We start from the raw sequence: 14,843 nt of genomic DNA, 5'->3' as shown, positions 1-14,843 counted from the left end.
GTAGATTTTGATACTCTTATGTAGGCGTCTTCACCAGCCATAAAATAACGCAATGTGTCACAACAGGTGTAAATATATGTGTCATGGCAGTGTTATGACGATATTATGGACAGGTTATGACAAGTTGTGTCAGCTGTTATGGCATATTTTGACATGAATATGACCGTGTCATAATGTGTTATGATGCTAGGTGTCAAGTAAAGTGTTACCAAAAAAAATTATGCAGGCTAATTAAATCGTTATGGTGCTGAGGAACAGACTGAGCCGTAACAGTTTGAACCAAACCCATGGCGCAATATTTAGAATTTTGTCGACAGACTAGAATACATCGAGAGAACAGGTTCAGAAAATAGGGATATGGATTTTTAAAAATCCTTTCATGAAAAAATTCTTTCATTTACCCCTATTTTCTGAACCGTTTCTGAACTCGTTCTCTCAATGTATTCTAGTCTGTCGACAAAATTCTAATTGAAGGTACACTGTATTTAAAGGGATCACGGCTTAAGATAAATGACCTGAAAACATTTCTGAATTAAAACTCAATGAGAACATCTGTTGGCCAGCGGTTTTCAGTGGTTGAATTACATGTATTCAGTGCACACAAAAGAATCACGCCTGCAAAGCCCATTATGCACCTTCATATGGTAAGTCTGAATACCAACTACTGAGAAGGGCGTAAAAGAGGCATCATTTCCTAAATCGGAATCGGATCCAAAGCATCTGATTGGGAGTGCTGATCTAGTTTCGCTTTTTCAATTATAAATGACTGGACAGGGACAATCTGATCCTAGATCAGCACTCATTGGAGATGCTTTATGTCAATTATAATAAATGGGCAGGGGCGAACTGATCCTAGTTCGGCCCTCATCTCAGACGCTTTATGAAAACGTTTCAGGATAGGGTTGGGGGTAAGAGGCAAGAAATAGAGCTGATAGAGGATGTATTAAACCTGCCTAATATGAACCAGCACAGAAATCATGTTCAACAGAGAAAAAGAGCATTTCATTTTGACATCTATTGAAAAAACTACTTTATTAAAACAAATGATTTGCTGCATTATTAACTGTCAACACAGATGTGATAGAATCCTTCAATTTTCTAACATGCAGCCGTTGGTACAAATAGAAGGTAGTGGCCCAAATATCCTGTATGTCATTGTTAAACAATTGAATATGAACTCCTATTTAGAAATCCAAATGTGTGCTCTGTGCTAGATACAGTGGTGAGGACTTCTTTTTTCTTTAGATGTAGACAATTTATTTCATTTTTCTCTTCTTTACACGAAACAACCAACGCATTAAAAACTAAAAACACAAATACAGAGAGAAAGTTTTCCTCAAATGATATGGTGAGGCCTTCCTGAAGCCAGTTGTGTCCTCCACTTTTTCCACATTTTGTTACATTGCAGCCTTATTCTAAAATCAAGTAAAAAATAAATAATTCTCAGCAAACTACACACAACACCCCATAATGACAAAGCAAAAACAGTTTAGAAAATGTTTGCAAATGTATTAAAAATATAAAACAGATACTGTATTCAGACCCTTTGCTATGAGACTGGGAATTGAACTCGGGTGCATCCTGTTTCAATTGATCATCCTTGATGTTTCTACAACTTCTACAATTCAATTGATAGGACATGATTTGGAAAGGCACATACCTGTCTATATAAGATCCCACAGTTGACAGTGCATGTCAGAGCAAAAACCAAGCCATGAGGTAGAAGGAATTGTCCGTAGAGCTCCAAGACAGGGTTGTGTCAAGGCACGGATCTGGGGAAGGATACCAAAAATTTCTGCTCCATTGAAGGTCCTCAACAACACAGTGGCCTCCAGCATTCTTAAATGGAAGAAGTTTGGAACCACCAAGACTCTTCCTAGCGCTGGCCGCCCGACCAAACTGAGCAATCCAGGGAGGAGGGCCTTAGTCAGGGAGGTGACCAAGAACCTGATAGTCACTCTGTGGAGATGGGAGACCCTTCCAGAAGGGCAACCATCTCTGCAGCACTCCACCAATTAGGCTTTTATGGTAGAGTGGTCAGACGGAAGCCACTCCTCAGTGAAAGGCACATGACAGCCCGCTTGGAGTTTGCCAAAAGGCACCTAAAAGACTATCAGACCATGAGAAACAAGAGTCTCTGGTCTGATGAAACCAAGATTTAAATCTTTGACCTGAATGCCAAGCGTCACATCTGGAGGAAACCTGGCACCATCCCTTCGGTGACGCATGGTGGTGGGCAGCATCATGCTGTGGGGATGTTTTTCAGTGGCAGGGACTGGGAGACTAGTCAGGATCGAGGCAAAGCTGAACGGAGCAAAGTACAGAGAGATCCATTTGCTAAAATTTTGAAACAAATGTTTTTGCTTTGTCATTATGGGGTATTGTGTGTAGATTGATGAGGGGAAAAACAATGTAATCCATTTTAGAATAAGGCTGTAACATAACAACATGGGAAAAGTCTGAATACTGTACTGTAGGTCTCTGAAAGTGAGAGCTAGTTTCAGCTAAGAAATCTAATACTGACTGATGATTTTCACAACTCAATTTGTTTTGTCGTCAAGTGCCAGAAAACAGAACATAACATTAATTTACAAGTTGGATGTGAGAAGAAATCCACAACGACACAAAGTATCATGTTGTTTTCACTTTTGCTGTACTCACTGCAGTAATATAATGTATGCCCTTTAATGTGAGTGCTCATATGTGATGTATGGCTGTTTATAACAATATTAACCATATCTCTCTCATCATCACTCAATGCCTAGGTTTACCTCCACTGTATTCACATCCTACCATACCTTTGTCTGTACATTATACCTTAAAGCTATTTTATCTCCCCCAGAAACCTCCTTTTACTCTCTGTTCCAGACGTCCTAGACGACCAATTCTCATAGCTTTTAGCCGTACCCTTATCCTACTCCTCCTCTGGTGATGTAGAGGTGAATCCAGGCCCTGCAGTGCCTAGCTCCACTCCCATTCCCCAGGCGCTCTCTTTTGATAACTTCTGTAACCATAATAGCCTTGGTTTCATGCATGTTAACATTAGAAGCCTCCTCCCCAAGTTTGTTTTATTCACTGCTTTAGCACACTCTGCCAACCCGGATGTCCTAGCCATGTCTGAGTCCTGGCATAGGAAGACCACCAAAAACTCTGATATCTCCATCCCTAACTACAACACATTCAGACAAGATAGAATGGCCAAAGGGGGCGGTGTTGCAATCTACTGCAGAGATAGCCTGCAGAGTTCAGTCCTACTATCCAGGTCTGTACCCAAACAATTTGAACATCTACTTTTAAAAATCCACCTCTCTATAAACAAGTCTCTCACCATTACCATCTGCTATAGACCACCCTCTGCCCCCAGCTGTGCTCTGGACACCATATGTGAACTGATTGCCCCCCATCTATCTTCAGAGCCTGTGCTGCTAGGTGACCTAAACTGGAACATGCTTAACACCCCGGCCATCCTACAATCTAAGCTTGATGCCCTCAATCTCACACAAATTATCAATGAACCTACCAGGTACCACCCCAAAGTCGTAAACATGGGCACCCTCATATATATCATCCTAACCAACTTGCACTCTAAATACACCTCTGCTGTTTTCAACCAAGATCTCAGCGATCACTGCCTCATTGCCTGCATTTGTAATGGGTCAGTGGTCAAACAACCTCCACTCATCACTGTCAAACACTCCCTGAAACACTTCAGCGAGTAGGCCTTTCTAATTGACCTGGCCGGGGTATCCTGGAAGGATATTGACCTCATCCCGTCAATAGAGGTTGCCTGGTTATTTAAAAAAATAACCATCTTAAATAAGCATGCCCCATTCAAGAAATGCAGAACCAGGAACAGATATAGCCCTTGATTCTCTCCAGAACCGAATGCCCTTAACCAACACAAAAACATCCTATGGCGTTCTGCATTAGCAGCGAACAGTCCTCGTGATATGCAACATTTCAGGGAAGATAGAAACCAACATACACAGGCAGTTAGACAAGCCAAGGCTAGCTTTTTCAAGCAGAAAATTGCTTCCTGCAACACAAACTCAAAAAGGTTCTGGGACACCGTAAAGTCCATGGAGAATAAGAACCCCTCCTCCCAGATGCCCACTGCACTGAGGATAGGAAACACTGTCACCACCGATAAATCCACTATAATTGAGAATTTCAACAGGCATTTTTCTACGGCTGGCCATGCTTTCCACCTGGCTACTCCTACCCCGGTCAACAGCACTGTACCCCCCACAGCAAATCGCCCAAGCCTTCCCCATTTCTCCTTCTCCCAAATCCAGTCAGCTGATGTTCTGAAAGAGCTGCAAATTCTGTACCCTACAAATCAGCCAGGCCAGACAATCTGGACCCTTTCTTTCTAAAAAATTATCTGCCAAAATTGTTGCAACCCCTATTACTAGCCTGTTCAACCTCTCTTTCGTGTTGCCTGAGATTCCCAAAGATTAGAAAGCAGCTGCGGTCATCCCCCTCTTCAAAGGGAGGAACACTCTTGACCCAAACTGCTACAGACCTATATCTATCCTGCCCTGCCTTTCTAAGGTCTTCGAAAGCCAAGTCAACAAACAGATTACCGACCATTTCGAATCCCACCGCACCTTCTCCGCTATGCAATCTGGTTTCAGTGCTGGTCATGGGTGCACCTCAGCCAAGGTCCTAAACGATATCTTAACCACCATCGATAAGAAACAATACTGTGCAGCCGTATTCATTGACCTGGCCAAGGCTTTTAACTCTGTCAATCACCACATCCTCATCGGTAGACTCGATAGCCTTGGTTTCTCAAATGATTGCCTCGCCTGGTTCACTAACTACTTCTCTGATGGAGTTCAGTGTCAAATCGGAAGTCCTTTTGTCCGGGCCTCTGGCAGTCCTTATGGGTGCTACATGGTTCAATTCTTGGGCCGACTCTCTTCTCTGTATACATCAATGATGTCGCTCTTGCTGCTGATGAGTCTCTGATCCACCTCTACGCAGACAACACCATTCTGTATACTTCTGGCCCTTCTTTGGACACTGTGTTAACAACCCTCCAGACGAGCTTCAATGCCATACAACTCTCCTTCCATGGCCTCCAACTGCTCTTAAATACAAGTAAAACCAAATGCATGCTCTTCAACTGATCGCTGCCTGCACCTGCCCACCTGTCCAGCATCACTACTCTGGGCGGTTCTGACTTAGAATATGTGGACAACTACAAATACCTAGGTGTCTGGTTAGACTGTAAACTCTCCTTCCAGACTCGCATCAAACATCTTCAATCCAAAGTTAAATCTAGAATTGGCTTCCTATTTCGCAACAAAGCATCCTTTACTCATGCTGCCAAACATACCCTCGTAAAACTGACCATCCATGTCATTTACAAAATAGCCTCCAATGCCCTACTCAATAAATTGGATGCAGTCCATCACAGTGCCATCCATTTTGCCACCAAAGCCCCATATACTACCCACCACTGCGACCTGTACGCTCTCGTTGGCTGGCCCTTGCTTCATACTCTTCGCCAAACCCACTGGCTCCAGGTCATCTAACAGACCCTGCTAGGTAAAGTCCCCCCTTAGCTCGCTGGTCACCATAGCAGCACCCACCTGAAGCACACGCTCCAGCAGGTATATCTCTCTGGTCACCCCCAAAACCAATTCTTCCTTCGGCCGCTTCTCCTTCCAGTTCTCTGCTGCCAATGACTGGAACGAACTACAAAAATCTCTGAAACTGTAAACACTTATCTCCCTCACTAGCTTTAAGCACCAGCTGTCAGAGCAGTTCACAGATTACTGCACCTGTACATAGCCCATCTATAATTTTGCCCAAACAACTACCTCTTCCCCTACTGTATGTATTTATTTTGCTCCTTTGCACTCCATTATTTCTATTTCGCACATTCTTCCAATGCAAATCTACCATTCCAGTGTTTTACTTGCCATATTGTATTTACTTTGCCACCATGGCCTTTTTTTTGCCTTTACCTCCTTTATCTCACCACATTTGCTCACATCGTATATAGACTTATTTTTCTACTGTATTATTGACTGTATGTTTGTTTTACTCCATGTGTAACTCTGTGTTGTTGTATGTGTCGAACTGCTTTGCTTTATCTTGGCCAGGTCGCAATTGTAAATGATAACTTGTTCTCAACTTGCCTACCTGGTTAAATAAAGGTGAAATAAAAAATTCATGAAAAAATAACCTAAGCTTTTGCCACATTATTTGCACTGGTTAGATTTCTCCCGTGTGAACACACTGATGAAGTCTTAAATAGCTTTCCATTGATACGGATTCTCTCCTGTATGTATCCTTGCATGGCTGGTCAAGTTGCTCTTATGGTTAAATCTTTTGCCACATTGTTTGCACTGATAGGGATTCTCTCCTGTGTGTGTCCTTGTATGGATGGTCAAGTTGCTCTTCTGGTTAAACCTTTTTCCACATTGTTTGCACAGAAAAGGTTTCTCTCCTGTGTGTATCTTTAAATGCAAGGTCAAGTTTCCCTTACGTGTAAAGCTTTTGCCACATTGTTGACACCAATATGGTTTTTCCAGTGTAGCAGAGCAGTCCTGATGAACTGAGAGGGGCTGATCACTGGTTGGTTGTAGTCCTCTGTAGCCCTCTACATCAGGTTCTATTTTGATCTCTTCAGTTAAGATGATAGGTAGAGCGCTCCTCTCTCCATCATCCACAGTTTGGTTTTGGTAATGATGTGAGGGCTGAGGTGGGTCCTCCTGACTAAGTCTGAACTCCTGATGTTCCTCTTTGATCTGTGTGGGCTCTGGGTCCTCCTGCCCCAGACTGGGGCTCCACTCCTGCTCACAGCTCTGCTGCTCAGGGGGCACAGAGGGAGTGAGTAGCTGGAAGTCTGGAAGGAAAAAAATATATTCAATCAATATTGACTTATCTTAATACAAAATCTGTACTTTTATTTGGAAGGCCTGTCTGTGCAAAAAAAACAAGATGATTTGTTGTCTTGTCTACACTGATGGGAAACATGAAAATGAGCTCCCTGAATTCCCTGTAAGGGTGAAGGAGGAAGAGATTTCCAGGATAAGAGCTGTCCAGTGTCTCTTATGCCGAGGCAGCCAAAAGAGTGAAAGAAAGTGCTAGTGGGTCGGTTGCCATGGTGGAGACACCGTAGTCTAGTCCTGTGGGTGCCGTTCGCCAGGTGCAGGGTCCAGATACCCTCGTTGTGAAAAAGGTGGACTTTGGCATTTATCGCTATGGTTATAAACTGCACTGCTGGAGTGGATAAGAACTCAAGATTGATCGATATCATATCTGCAGCTGAACACCTCTTAGGATTGAATGATGTCATGGACGAGGGGCTACACAGAGTACTGGCTGGAGACCTGGTTCTGAGTGCATTTTGGATGACTGACGCTGTCTGCCCTAAAATCCCACTTTAGAAGAAGATTGGTTTTGCTTTGTTCATAACCAAATGGGAAGATGGTATTTACCACATACGACAGGGAAAAACGTCCCTTCAACTGGTAAATACTAGTTGGAAACTCATCTATCGTCCCAAGCTCCGACTTATCCCACATGCTGAACCTGACGTCACACATTAAGATAATCATCTTGAGAATGGCATTTTTGGCCAGTAAATGCAACAAAACATTATTTATAAAATCTATGAATATGGTTTTTACACAATTTGTTTGTGAGCATGATAACTGTACTTTTAGATTATGGTTGAAGCAGCTTGTTTGCCACTGGCCAATCTGCATTTCTCAACGAGTTCAAAGCATGTGAATGCATCCAACTCCTATTTACGACTCCACAGCTGGTAATTAACACTTTCCCACTTGGCTATGAACGCAGCATCTACACCAGCGAAGATGTAGAAACCGAGACACCTCATAGGCTCATATTATCTGGTTGCCGCATAAGTAGACCAGCCTCATTTATAACGTTACTTAAATTTCACACCAATTAAATTTGTGCGTACATACATACATACACATGTTTACGGTTATAAAATAAGACCCGTCCTGAAACTGTGCACTTGTGAATGAGCATTAAAACTCTGCCTGAAAGACGCTTATCGTTCACCTTTTATGGTCACAATAACGACCTTATTTGCTGTATACTTTTAAAGTATTTGAATTAGGCCGAAGCATGCTTCTAAAGGAAATAGCAATAGTGAACTTGATCAAATGTCTTTGGAGGGGATGGCACAATGTTAAACTTGCTGTACAATTGCAAATGGCTGTGGACCTGTAAACAGATCGTTTGAATTTAATAGGGCATGTTTTGCATTAACTTTTTCTCGAACCTATGCTGCACTCACTGCCAGTGAATTTTGAAACAGTGTCTACTCACAGTGGTATCCATACACCTCAATGCATATCAAATATCAACTGTCTGTTCACCTGTTAAATTCTACTTTGTTATAAACCAGCTTCCTTTCTGATGTATAGAGCAAAATACTTGAAATAATACCGTATCTAATAGGCCCAATTAAATGAGAGACGCATGGTAATTTGTTGCATATAGGCTATGGCTACTTCAGGAATATGATCCCAGCATGCCCAGAAAAGGCGAAAAAAATATTCTACAATGGTTATGAAAAGTTGTGTATAAATCAAATATTGTCTACTGAAGAAATGTTAAATTAGAGTATTCAGACGTAAACTATAGAAGTAACCTACACCTTAATAACCTGCGCTCCAGATCAGATGGCATACTGCAAAATACCGCAAAATACTGTAGCTTATCTATTGACTGCTGTGAAGTGGGTCCCATTAAACTAGAGACAGAACGAAAGGTATCACTGTTGTAGGACTATAGGCTACCTCGTGAGTATGAAACCATTGCAAAAAGTAGAGGATTTTATTATGCAATGAAATAAATAATAGCCTAGGAAATATACGTATTTCTAATTATTTTAAAATGCAAAGATAAACAAATTAGACTTCCTCTCCTCACCAATGGCAAATTATTGCATCTTGATATTAACCTGTTTGTTATGAATAAGCCATCCCTCGTGTGCCCCTTTTCCACAAAATACTAATCTAGTTGCAATGCAATACTTCAACCACTAGAAAATGTGCGTGTGCATTAGAGGTCGACCAATTATGATTTTTCAACACCGATACCGATTGTTGGAGGACCAAAAAAAAACCGATACCGATTAATCGGCGAATTTTTGTATATTTATTTGTAATAATGACAATTACAACAATACTGAATTAACCCTTATTTTAACTTAATATAATACATCCATAAAATCTATTTAGCCTCAAATAAATAATTAAACATGTTCAATTTGGTTTAAATAATGCAAAAACAAAGTGTTTGAGAAGAAAGTAAAAGTGCAATATGTGCCATGTAAGAAAGCTAACGTTTAAGTTCCTTGCTCAGAACATGAGAACATATGAAAGCTGGTGGTTCCTATTAACATGAGCCTTCAATATTCCCAGGTAAGAAGTTTTAGGTTGTAGTTATTATAGGAATTACAGGACTATTTCTCTCTATACCATTTCTACATCATTAACCTTTGACTATTGGATGTTCTTATAGGCACTTTAGTATTGCCAGTGTAACAGTATAGCTTCCGTCCCTCTCCTCGCTCCTACCTGGGCTCGAACCAGGAACACATCGACAACAGCCAGCCTCGAAGCAGCGTTACCCATCGCTCCACAAAAGCCGCTCCAAGTCTCAGAGGAAGTGACGTTTGAAACGCTATTAGCGCTCACCCCGCTAACTAGCTAGCCATTTCACATTGGTTACACCAGCCTAATCTTGGGAGTTGATAGGCTTGAAGTCATAAACAGCACAATGCTTGAAGCACAACAAAGAGCTGCTGGAAAAATGCACAAATGTGCTATTTGAATGAATGCTTACGAGCCTGCTGGTGCCTACCACCGCTCAGTCAGACTGCTCTATCAAATCATAGACTTAGTTATAACATAATAACACACAGAAATACGAGCCTTAGGTCATTAATATGGTCGAATCCGGAAACTATCATCTCGAAAACAAGACGTTTATTCTTTCAGTGAAATACGGAACCGTTCCGTATTTTATCTAACGGGTGGTATCTATAAGTCTAAATATTCCTGTTACATTGCACAACCTTCAATGTTATGTCATAATTACATAAAATTCTGGCAAATTAGGCAGCCCAAACTGTTGCATATACACTGACTCTGCGTGCAATGAACGCAAGAGAAGTGACACAATTTCACCTGGTTAATATTGCCTGCTAACCTGGATTTCTTTTAGCTAAATATGCAGGTTTAAAAATATATATTTCTGTGTATTGATTTTAAGAAAGGCATTCATGTTTATGGTTAGGTACACATTGAAGCAACGATACGCACCGCATCGATTATATGCAACGCAGGACAGGCTAGATAAACTAGTAATATATCAATCAATATCAATCGTGTGTAGTTAACTAGTGATTATGATTGATTGTTTTTTATAAGATAAGTTTAATGCTAGCTAGCAACTTACCTTGGCTTACTGCATTCGTGTAACAGGCAGGCTCCTTGTGGAGTGCAATGTAATCAGGTGGTTAGAGCGTTGGACTAGTTAACTGTAAGGTTGCAAGATTGAATCCCTCGAGCTGACAAGGTAAAAATCTGTCGTTCTGCCCCTGAACGAGGCAGTTAACCCACCGTTCCAAGGCTGTCATTGAAAATAAGAATGTGTTCTTTAACTGACTTGCCTAGTTAAATAAAGATTAAATAAAGGTGTAAAAAATATATATATTTTAAATCGGCCAAATCGGTGTCCAAAAAATACCGATTTACGATTGTTATGAAAACTTGAAATCGGCCCCAATTAATCGGCCATTCCGATTAATCGGTCGACCTCTATGGTGTAAAGTTTGCAGGAATGTGAGCACATTTTCACATCAACTTCAGTTTTTATAAATGCCAACTTTTACCCGCGGTTTATAAATGAGGCCCCAGATCCAGCTGCTATCGCAAAGGTGACTATGAAAGAGCCATAGGATCTGACCGAATCTGATAGACAAAAAGGTTATAAAACAAAACAATTGCAAATTGCTGTGGACCTGTAAACAGATCTTTTGAATTGAATAGGGCCTGTTTTGCGTTGACTTTTTCTCAAACCTATGGTGCACTGCCCACAAATTCTAAAACAGTGTCTACTCAGAGTGGTAGCCATTTATGCAGTAACTTCATCCCTACACACATGTACAAATTACCTCGACTAACCTGTACCCCTGCACATTGACTCGGTACCGGTACCCCCTGTATAAAGCCTCGTTATTGTTATTTTATTGTGTTACTTTTTCTTTTAACTTTAGTTTATTTGGGAAATATGTTCTTAACTCTTCTTGAACTGCACTGTTGGTTAAAGGCTTGTAAGTAAGCATTTCACAGTAAAGTCTACACTTGTTGTATTCGATGTATGTGACAAATAAAGTTTGATTTGATACACACTTCAATGCAAAAGATAAACTGTATGTTCAGCTGATATCACATTGGTGACTATGAGACAGCCATAGGATCTGATTGGATATTACTGATTCTCCCCACACACAGTAACTGGAGTAGATTTGGGGTGATATGAGAAGCTTAAATTTGAGTTTTTCCTAAATCTGTAGAAAAACTACTTTGTTTGAGGTCTGTGCTAGTTTTTAAAGCGCCTGTGGCAGTTAATCTGCCTGGGTTGCATTCAGTACATAAAAACGTAAAAATAATGTTCAATTGAACGGATAAGGTTGGGTTGTGGGTTCAAAGAACGTACAAGACAAACCGTTCTGCAACATAGCAAACTTTCAAGCGAACTGAACACAGCCCTGGTATTACCTAATACATATGTGTAAACACGAGGGGATTCGATGCTCCTGGTGTACCGGGTTAGCATTGACTGCATTTGTTTTGGAACCGGGCTACCTCCCGGTTGTGAGCCAGGTGCTCCGTTCTGGCCGATGAATAAAGCCTACATTGTAGAATAATAGTGAAGACATCAATACTATGAAATAACACATATGGAATCATGTAGTAACCAAAAAAGTATTAAACAAATCAAAATATATTTGAGATTCTTCAAAGTAGCCACCCTTTGCCTTGATGACAGCTTTGCACACTCTTGGCATTCTCTCAACCAGCTTCACCTGGAATGCCTGGAGTTCCTACATATGCTGAGCACTTGTTGGCTGCTTTTCCTCCACTCTGTGGTACAACTCATTCCAAACCATCTCAACTGGGTTGAGGTCGGTTGATTGTGGAGGCCAGGTCATCTGATGCAGCACTCCATCACTCTCCTTCTTGGTAAAATAGCCCTTACACAGCCTGGAGGTTTGTTGCATCATTGTCCTGTTGAAAAACAAATGAGTCCCACGAAGCACAAACCAGATGGGATGGCTTATCACTGTGGTAGCCATGCTGGTTGCCTTGAATTCTAAATAAGTCACCGACAGGGTCACAAGCAAAGTACCCCACACCATCACACCCCTTTCATGCTTCACGGTGGGAATCACATATGCAGAGATCATCTACCTTTAGTCGTGATTTCTTTGTAGCAATTCGATCATGAAGGCCTGATTCACGTCTCCTCTGAACAGTTGGTGTTGATATGTGTCTGTTACTTGAACTCTGAAGCATTTATTTGGGCTGGTAACTGTAATGAACTTATCCTCTGCAGCAGAGGTAACACTGGGCCTTCCTTTCCTGTGGCAGTCCTCCTGCTAGCCAGTTTCATCATAACTCTTGATTGTTTTTGCAACTGCACTAGTTGTTGACATTTTCCACATTTACTGACCTTCATTTCATGTCCTAAAGTAATGATAGACTGTCGTTTGTCTTTGCTTATTTGCGCTGTTTTTGCCATAATATGGACTTGGTCTTTTACCAAATAGGGCTATCTTCTGTATACCCTCCTACCTTGTCACAACACAACCAATTGCCTCAAATGCATTAAGAAGGAAGTAAATTCCACAAATTAACTTTTAACAATGCACACCTGTTAATTGAAATGTATTTCAGGTGACTCCCTCATGAAGCTGGCTGAGAGAATGCAAAGAGTGTGCAAAGCTGTCATAAAGGCAAAGGAAGGCTACTTTGAAGAATTTCAAATATATTTTTATTTGCTTAACACTTTTTTGGTTACTACATGATTCCATATGTGTAATTTCATAATTTTGATGTCTTTACGATTATTCTACAATGTAGAAAATAGTAAAAAAATAAAGAAAAACCCTTGAATGTGTAGGTGTCTCCAAACTTTTGACTGGTACTTCATATTTTATGGAGAAGAGATGTTGAATGTTCCTGAATGATGCGCCATGCTCCATTTTTGACAATATGACCGAGCAGCGCAGATTACCATTCGATTTGAGTAGCCCGGCTAGCGGTTCAACCCGGGCAGGTTAATCGAATCCCCGCAGTCTGAAATCGCAAAAAAATCGACCATCACCATATGGTAACCGCCCTCTGGCCACCGTAATCCAAACTTTTTCAACTATTTGTTCCGTTTCCGTTAAATTCAACGTTGCACCCGTTTCTGTCTACACTACAGCACGTGATTCAATGAAGCAACGTTGGCAAACCAGAGGTGTATTCCTTACGCTGAATCTGTTGCAAAACGTTTCTTAGACGGAAGCAAACGGAACAAAACGGAAAGGGATCTACCTGAATTTGTTTAATATAAATTCTAATTTTGCATCTGTTTGCACTAATGATTACTCCCCAGAGTTGCGGTCAGGGTGAGAATTGCACAACGTGCCACATAAATTGTCTAGTACCATTATTCTACAAGTAAAATATTGTTATACGTTAACTCGCTACAGACCTGTTCTGTATAACTGTATCTCTGATTTGATAATCATGTCCATCTCCCTCCGTAGACGCTCGTTCTCCTTTGCTGAACGGAAGATTTCTTCCCGATACTCCGCTATAGTCTTCTCTACGGCCCCGAATATCTCCACAGCAGCCGCCGACAAACGCTCGGTAACGAACACATTCAGCAACTGTAGTTTGGACATATTGGAGAGGGCAATGAAAGTCTAGCTGTTTGTTTTATCAAAGAAATGTTGAAACGTCTGTCTGCTTCAGCCTAGCGGGTTTACACTACCTAGTAGATACCTTTGTAAACAACAATGTCACGTGCTGTGTTTTCTATTCATCAACCGCGAACGGTGTAAGACTGCATTACATTAGCGCCACCTGCTGGCTTGGAGCACGTCAAACCACGTCCGGAGGCCTTCAATGAACTGGGAGAAGTTTGAGCTGAATTTGCCCTCCAGGCAAGCAACTAGAGCATGTCATCTATACGGAGAACAGGCGCATGTGCTCTGTTGTAGACAGCCGTGAGGACTTCCTGTAGCCAGCAGTGTCCTGGAGGGTAGGTCCCTGAGTCAGAGCTAGATTCAGTTTACAGATCTGATAGACTAATGCTTTTCCCTCTCCACAAATTACACAATTTGTTCTGTTATCAATTGCCAGAAAACATTATATAAAACGTATTCACAAGTTGGATGTGTCAAGAAATTCACAATGACAAAGTATGAATGTACTGTTTGAACTTCAGATTGACTTCAGGTTAAGCTTTTATGCAAAACCCCTTTTGTGAGTGACCATATAAGACTTCAAGTTTCCTTTCAAACTAAAGTATTTGCCACATGATTTGCACTGGTAAGAGATCTCCCCTGTCAAACATGCTGATGACATCTTAGATACACTATATATACATGAGTATGTGGACACCCCTTCAAATTAGTGGATTTGGCTGTTTCAGCCACACCCATTGTTGACAGATGTATAAAATCGAGCACAAAGCCATGCAATCTCCATAGACACACATTGGCAGTAGAATGACCTTACTGAAGAGCTCATAGGATGACACCTTTCCAACAAATATCTGCC

General features: G+C 41.2%; 1 protein-coding gene and 1 long non-coding RNA gene across 2 annotated transcripts; one reads left to right on the top strand and one right to left on the bottom strand.

Moving 5' to 3' along the window:
- Nucleotides 1-6,098: 6,098 nt before the first annotated feature.
- LOC109890504 (zinc finger protein 2 homolog) lies at nucleotides 6,099-13,990 on the bottom strand. The gene is made up of 2 exons (XM_020482433.2): nucleotides 13,771-13,990; nucleotides 6,099-6,862 (listed from the first exon to the last, which is right to left on the bottom strand). The coding sequence occupies exons 1-2, from the start codon at nucleotides 13,961-13,963 to the stop codon at nucleotides 6,264-6,266; spliced, it is 792 nt and encodes a 263-aa protein (XP_020338022.1). The 5' UTR covers nucleotides 13,964-13,990; the 3' UTR covers nucleotides 6,099-6,263.
- LOC116374145 (uncharacterized) lies at nucleotides 13,470-14,450 on the top strand. The gene is made up of 2 exons (XR_004209923.1): nucleotides 13,470-13,684; nucleotides 13,826-14,450. It is a non-coding gene; the product is annotated as an uncharacterized LOC116374145 (long non-coding RNA).
- The last annotated feature ends 393 nt before the right edge of the window (nucleotides 14,451-14,843 follow it).

This window comes from Oncorhynchus kisutch, linkage group LG5 (genome assembly GCF_002021735.2).
Source record: "Oncorhynchus kisutch isolate 150728-3 linkage group LG5, Okis_V2, whole genome shotgun sequence".
Taxonomy (NCBI): domain Eukaryota; kingdom Metazoa; phylum Chordata; class Actinopteri; order Salmoniformes; family Salmonidae; genus Oncorhynchus; species Oncorhynchus kisutch.
The sequence above is the reverse complement of the archived record's forward strand: the minus strand, read 5'-3'. Positions and strand labels throughout refer to the sequence as shown.